Below are 7,947 nucleotides of genomic sequence, written 5' to 3'. Positions count from 1 at the left end.
AAAAAAAATAAAGAGCAGGAAAGATGGAGCAGCAGCAAAAAGCAAAATCTACAAACTGAAACAAACAGTAGGGGGACAGAACCAACTGATACAAAACGGATATAAACAACGTCCAGATCAGGAGAAAAATACATCCATTGAATGAGTACATTTATATAAAAAAAATGATAAAACCATAATATATGTGTGAATCTGGATAGGGATGTCAGACAAACCTTTTCATATTAGCAGCCTGATCATTGAGCTCTGATGAGGAAAATTAAGAGATGGTTTCCATAAAGTTATGCAACAGGTAGCCCTGGGAAAAATCCATATATGATCATGGTTCTGGTTGCAGAGGAAAAGCACCAGGCGATAACTGTAATAGCATGTGTGAATGGGTGAACACAACCCATGGTATTATGTGCTTGGTACGAAACTCAACACAAGGTAAAAAAAAAAAAGTGCATGACATCAACTGACATATGAAGACATCATTTAAACACAGTTTGGTATGATGATAAAGGTTCATGGTCTCCCGTTGATTCCTGAATAATTTGGTGAAATTGGTTATATAAAGATGATAAAAATGAAGCAGAGACACAAATAAAAACTGATTTTATTCCCAACGAATTAAAGCTGAACTCCACTGATTCTTAAGAAAATGTTGGCTAGAACATTAACACCATTGACAAAAGGCAACTCTTGCTTGTATCAAGTGTAACTGCAGCATCGTGCAGTTTTAGAAAGAAATCAAGGTGTTGATGTTTTTTTCCTCCCAATAAAATAAAAATTAGGCATTTAAGTTCTTGGGGGAGAAACACTGGTCCAGTAGAGTAATCTAACAGCATCTCTTTGAGTCTTTGCTCTTCTTTATCTGCAATTTTGTCCTCTCAGAACTGAGCTGAGGATACTGTCAGGCGTTCTGATCAGGCAGCTGAATGCCCTCAATGTTGCATGAAGACACTCTTTACTGAAACATGAGCCAGATGTAAAATGAATCAGAATGAAACAATGTTCCCCAGTAAGTGTCAGGACAACATGGAAAATTGTTCTTACAAACAAGACTCTCTTGGACGCAAATGTTTGTCCTCTGTAAGCACACACATTTATCTAATTAGGGTGTAGAGGACCAGCGGGCCCGCGGACCCAGCGAAGGAGAGTGAGATGAGATTTGTTGTTGGCTGATTAAATATTCATTTCAGCTATTTTGGCAGAAGTGACTCTCAACATGGAAAAAAAAAAAGAAAAAGGAAACGTGCCTCAAAGGTTTTGTTGATGAAACAAGAAAAGGCTTTTAGAAAGTCAAGGGGACATTGAGCGCAATCGGTCTGTCCACTGCTCAAAGTTGAGTGATAGTGAGGGCAGAAAATGAACTGAAAGAGTCAGGATGACACCCTGATATGCAAAAAGAAAAATACGCGTTCAGTCTTTATTTTATAGTGGAATCTAAACCAGGTTTAGCAGCTCCAGTCCTCCAAAAGCTGGTGTCTCTTCCCCAGCACAGCTGAATTAATAGCTGAAGTATCTCCTCAGTATGTCATCAACTTTTGCAGAATCCTCGTAACAAGTCATTTATTTGATTCAGGTGTGTGTCGACCCATAGAAAAATCTAAAATAGTAAGGACACCCTTTAAGACGTGTGAAAAATCAAAGTTTTCATCCACAGTCTTCTGCTTTACAGAGAAGTGTAGAGGTTACAGGTCTAAATTTCCTTCGACATCTCATTCTGGAGGATCTTAATCTGTTCCCTGGCCAGAATGGATCTCCAATCATGTTCAATAAATTATTCATACACTTTTATTGAAAAGCGAATTTATTTTGGTAACTATTTTACTAAGGGAAACAGATTATATAGATCATCGGACATCACCGGTCTGTGTTAATTATATTTTTTCCACCTCCAGCTAATAAAAACAGTGCATTTAAGATTAGAATTTTAGCATCTGACCAATTAAAACCCAATTCATTTAGAAATGGGGGCTTAATAATATAGTATACAGGCATAATATATTATTATTTAAGCAGGCATATATTTAATGCCTGCTTAAAGGTTGTTTTTCCAAAGGTCCTTTTTTTCTTACAAATAAACCTCTTAGAAATGCATACTCTAAGTTATTGAATGTGACTGTATAGTTTCTCTAGAGAGATCTGGATCTGGTTCTGCCCTGGGCTCTCCTCCCAGACACCCAAACCAACTCAACTTTAAATTGAAATTAAAAAAGCAAAGGAGTATAAGCTCAACTCCAAGCTTGATGATGCAGATCCTCACTGTCTTTCTGAGGGTGAGTCCAGGAAACCTACATGGGAAGCTACTTTCAGCTGCGTGATTCCAACATATTATTCCAGTCATGGTCCAGATCTCATGGCCATGGCTGAAGGCTGGAATGTAGACGGACAGCTCCCTCCTCCCCACTAGAAGAGCAACATCTGCATTAATGCAAACGATGTCCCTATCTCACTATCCATATCTCGCTGCATCCATATCAGAGATGATTTAACTCCGGATGGCTTGAAGAAGCCGACAGAAACATATCTGCTAAAAGCAGACATGATGACCTCATCTCCACAACTACCTTTTTTAAATCCTGTCCATCAGCACCAGAAGAACCCAATCAGTGAAAAGCGGCAGTCCTGGCTTAGTTCAAACAGCACCGGGATGAATCTCAACTTTGTGCCAAAAATACACACAACTCTTGCTGAGGTTCTAAAAATAACTGGGTCCCCCTTAAAAGCATTGGCTGGTAGTCGTACTCTTGCTGCAACCATAGCCTTAGGGGACACGTTCATAATCCTTCTGTCCCCATGGGTTTTATTGGTCTGGAGGAAGATCTAACTCCAATGACCACCTCAGCAACCCTGAAGTAGTGCCAGGATCCATGCAGGAACTAATTTACCTTCTGTTTGGACCCACTAAGCCCTCCTTCAGAATTTCCTCTTGCATTTTCAAACAGATATTGCTCTGACAGCGGTCTGCCGCAGCTAATCTACTGAGTACTCAGAAGCACTAAATAGAAACTCAGCTGAAATAAATCAAACAGTACCTTCAGCTCCCCAGGGTCCCTTGCCCTTTTTTTTTTTATTACAAAAGTAATTGTGCTGATGCATATTGTCAAAAATCCTGCCAGAATTTGTATTTTGGAGAAGGAACTCCCTTTTTTTACGTTTTTTTTTTCCTTCCAGCGATTAATACCCCTTTAAAAATAAAAGTGCATCCCGTGGCCCTTCTGTGTTTTTCAAAAATTGCATATTGAATTTGATTCAGTGACAAAGCCACTACAAATCATTCCTTTACCTTCTAAACCCTTTGATAATTCCACAGGCCCAGACCCCCCCACACACACACAAAAGAAAAAAAAAACAGAACAAAAACAATATAACAAAAACATTGGGTCGTAAAACTGCCATGAGGCGGTAAATCCACAATATTTAGAAAATATTAAAGTAAACTGAATTCACTTTCATGTTTGGAGAAAATGTAATGATAAATATATGTTAATCTTTAAAATAGTGTTTTTATAGTCTATCTTAGGCTTGTAACTGCACCGCATGTTTTTAAATGGATAAACTTTGAAACTAGCATTAAAAACTTTGTAAACTAAGACTTTTAAAATTAATCAGGAAACCTTACCCAAAGGTATTTTTACTATACCCTGAAGCCTCTGCTGTTGCATATTTCTAACATTGCACAGCAGTGCAGTTGTTAGTGCTGTTTCCTCGCAAAAAGACACCAAGTTTAAATCCTCCTTTCTGCAAGGAGTTGCATGGGTTCAGTCCGGATACGCCAGCGTTTTCCCACAGTCCATTGTTTGTTTGTTAGGTGAACTGGACATTTCCAAATTGCCCGTAGGTGTGAGTGTGTGCATGAATGTTCATCCTGTATCTGCGTTGCCCTGTGATGGACAGGCGACCCTGTCCAGGGACACCTCACCTCTCACCCATTGACCGCTGGAGTCACACCAGCCTGCTATGACCGTGTATGGGTAAGTGTGTACAGATAATGGATGGATGTATAGAGAGACAAGGATGGAAAAAAAAAAAGAGAAGCCGCATGTTTAGTTTGTCTTTAATAAAGAAGCAAACAAATAAAACACAAAGCAAATGCCTCTGAGCGCAACATATGCTCGACTTGTACTGCATGCTGTAAATTTAAGGCAAATACACCTCGGAGAGTGACGAGTAAACTCACATGCAGACAAGCAGTTTTGTACTTAGAGACTGAAAAGTAAAAGGCAATAACTTCTAAACCCCTCCGATTTATTCACTTCTGTGAGATAAAAGGTGAATGAACCAAAACGCCGCTATCAGAGGCATAATACTTTCTAATAAATCCTACATCTATCCACAATTTAAGTCTGTTGCTTAAACGTTTATTAAGTTTTCCATGAATATAAAAACACTGCATGTTGATGAAAAGCCATACAAAACTGAAAAACCAAAAAAGGAAAAAAAAAAAAAAAAGAAACTTATTCCCAGAACAGCGGTAACACTTGAGAAACTGTTTCAGCAGGATTTACACTTTGCATGATTAGTTCCAATAGTACACCTAATGTATGTAAATAATTTAAATAACAGAAATTAAACTACCCACAATCTGCTTCACTTAAAGTATTTTTTTTTTTCTTCCAACAGACTCAAAGTTTACTGCTGTTACAAACAAAAAAAATGCTTTTGTGGAGCTGCAGATTCCTGCTGAGGCATATCTGACCTCCCTGCTCTTTCAAAAGTCCAACAGTTGCTTTTCAAACAAGACAGAAACAAAACTTTGGTTGACATTGCGACGAGCTTCCCGTCAGCGACGTTTCCAGTGGATTTTGACTTTATTTCATAAACGTTTCAGCAGAACCCAGCAGATTATTCATCCGATTCGACATCACTGTCGTTTTCAGGGTTTGTCCCTTTTCTGTGCTGTCCGTTACGAGGAGGTGACAGCCGGTCACAAAAAAAAACAGTGCATTCAGTGTAAAACCACAGCTTAAAATAAGAATCCCTTTAGCTTGTAAATACAGAAGACGAGTTATTAGAGAGATTCATGGCATCCACAGAACAGGCTCAGTTAATTACAGCATTCGGCCGAAGGGATCTCCTCTGCAGTCCAGCCGACTCACAACAAGCGCGCGGCCCAAAGTTTCTCATACAGTACTCACAGACGCTCGCTCTGCGTGGAGCGCTCCTGAATATCTACAGCAGTTTTCTCATCGTCATTATTTTACACCCCTGAGGAGTTTCATGACCTGAGAAGCTCGTTTTACTCTGACACAGTGACCAAAGGCGTCCTTCCTTTCTGTGTCAAACGCTAAACCTATGTAACAAAAATATACTCGCTCCCTTTGTTTACGTCTCCCCCCCCCCCCCGCCCATTTGTGCTGGATGAGAAGCAGATATGTCTGAAAATGCTGGCGATTCTTAGGAATGATGCACGTAGAGCTGGATCAGAGCGGGACTGAGGCCTTTTGGCACCGCTTTAAACTTGTTTTGAAGTAGATAAAAGTATCCTCGTTAAATCTGTTCCAATAAATTTGTCTAATTGCCATTTTCAAGGTCAGTTTGGAATTACAATACGTCGTAGAAAAGAAAGGTTAAAATTAGAACATTAAGGGCTCTGGTGATGAAAACAAGGCAAAAATATCACATTAAACTCCCTTCAAACATTATTTTACGCTAAACACCAAAACCATAAACCTCAAATTATTGTCAAACATTCAAATCCACATCTGTACCTTAAGGTCAGTACATCCAAAACTTATAGACTTGTCACTAAATCAAGTTTAATTTCCCAACGAGCCACTAATCAAGAGCCAAATGAAATGAAAGCAAACAAAACCGGCTCCTCTCTGCTTTCAATTCTCCTCATTTAAAATTCTAATGTGATGCATAAAGACGTGTAAATACTTTCAAACACTGCAATCATAAAAGTGTAAACAAGTCTTCCAAGGCCTTGAAAAATGGACTAATAAATTTAAATTACTGTAAGCAGTTAAAATGCCTCAAAAACAGTGGGAAACCTTAAAAAAAATGCCCCATCTCCGTTTGCAGTGTGCTCTAAACCCAGCTTCATATCACTGGCATAACTCTAAATATAGTTTTGTGCTTTTAAATAGTTTGCGTTTTTTCTGGTCTTAACTGATCCCCAGATCACTCTTTAGATTCACGGGGAAGGAACGTCTACTAAGGCAACAGCGGACAAACAAACAGTTCAGACATAAAGATGCAAAGATATCCAGAACATAAATCTGACCCAGGAGCAGAGAGTCCCAGAGGGAGGCTGCTGTTATGGAAAAGGAACGAGAGGAAAATGGAGGGGTAACACTAATGGTTGCAGTCGGGTCAAAACTCAGATGTCCAGTTTGGATCCATTAAGTTAAACGCATCAGAAGCATAATTCTACAAGATAAACTATGGGCCTGCACCAGCGGCACTTAATAAAAGAAAGAAATGAGCATTTTTAGGGAGAAGAAGGCAACTTCACCATCATTATTGGGCTATGAAGCATAATGTGAAAAAAAAAAAAGAAAAACCTAAACTCTTGCTGCTTCCTTTCTGTAAGATTTTTGCAGTTGGTCTCTTTAAAAACAACAAATCAGAGGGAACAGAGCCGGTGATGTCACGAGGCACACAGGTTCAGCTTTTCCTATGCAGAATAAAACCACCAAGCTTAACATTCAGGGCTGAGGGGAAAAATAACAAACATGTACCGAATTAAAGAAACTAAGGTTGAACTATGTGAGTAAATATTGCCCGGGTTGAGGAATAAAAAAGGAACCCGGCCTCTTTTCTTCTCGGCGTTAAATTTGTTACGGCTGTTCCTGAAGGCCTCAAGTTGGTTTGGGTCCTAATTAAACTCTGACCTGTAAACTGATCGACTTGTGTACCAAGGAGGCAGTCGTGTGCTGGACTAAACTAATAATTTAAAACCTCCAAGTTCGGCGGAAAGTAAGTTATTTGATCATTTCTTGATTTTCACAGTCTGGGGTGGGAACACTAAAACATTTAGCAGCAACCATTTTTCCAGCACTGAGAGGAAACCCTCGATAAAAAGTACCCACTGACAAAACCTAAAAAAAAAAACATTTAAAAACTTAAAAGGGAACTTGATGGTCTGAGAAAAGTCACTGTCGCACCAGACAAAAGCGTGCAGGTTTGAAATGAGCTGAAAATAACTCACAGATCCAGATCACTTGTTGATCTAAAACTTTTACTTTCAACTCCACTCTCACATCAAACTGAAGGAGCTCTAGAAGAGTGCAGATTCTCTCAAAGCAAACCAACGTTGTGTCGGAAGTTTGCTCTCCACCCAAAGATCCACCTCTTCCAAAAGGTTCCCAGACGTCACATCCAGCTACATTAAATCCTTTAAGTCCAGCTATCTGGACGAGACATCAGTCAAAACAGCAGTTTAAACAGGAGAAACCATCCGGTTGCATTTGTCCTGTAAAGAGCTCCGCAGACCCTTCTCAGAAGTTCTGCTGGAGTCGCTTTTTGGCCGCGATGGCGTCGAGGATGGGCTGCCGCTTGGCCTGGTAGCGCTGATGGATCTCTTCTATCTCCTGCTCCATCTGAGGATCCAGCGAGGCGAGCCTCACCCGCAGCTCCTCCACCGACCACGTACCGACCTGCACAAAGAAATATTATATATAAAATATTATTTTAATCACCCTTAGACAGCAACTTTTATTTCTTTAATACGATGGCACACTATAAATGGTCCCATTTGAGAGACAGTTCAAAAGTATTTAAAAAATGAAGTTCTGTTTAAGAAAAACTAAAGAAAATCTCATTTGCAATTTAGAAGCAACGTCTTGTAAACTTTGCTATCAAGATTAGCCTCAATAATATAATTTGTTGACTGTTAAGCTTGTTCCAATATTTCTCATCTTCAGGAAGTCTTTCTGAAAGAGCACGGTCCATTTATAACCAATATGACTCTGTTTGGTTAAACTGGCATTGAAGATGGGATTTTACTACAAG

At 39.4% G+C, this 7,947-nt stretch overlaps 1 protein-coding gene across 1 annotated transcript in view; it reads right to left on the bottom strand.

The window, feature by feature from the left end:
- Window positions 1-4,029: 4,029 nt before the first annotated feature.
- LOC105920076 (serine/threonine-protein kinase 4) overlaps window positions 4,030-7,947 on the bottom strand; it is a 33,021-nt gene continuing 29,103 nt past the window's right edge. The window contains exon 11 of the mRNA XM_012855582.3: window positions 4,030-7,592. Coding sequence (XP_012711036.1) covers window positions 7,434-7,592 — 159 coding nt within the window. The 3' untranslated portion in view covers window positions 4,030-7,433. The remainder of the gene's footprint in view (window positions 7,593-7,947) is intronic.

This window comes from Fundulus heteroclitus, unplaced genomic scaffold (genome assembly GCF_011125445.2).
Source record: "Fundulus heteroclitus isolate FHET01 unplaced genomic scaffold, MU-UCD_Fhet_4.1 scaffold_90, whole genome shotgun sequence".
NCBI classification, from domain to species: domain Eukaryota; kingdom Metazoa; phylum Chordata; class Actinopteri; order Cyprinodontiformes; family Fundulidae; genus Fundulus; species Fundulus heteroclitus.
This window is presented reverse-complemented; position numbering and strand designations above follow the sequence as displayed.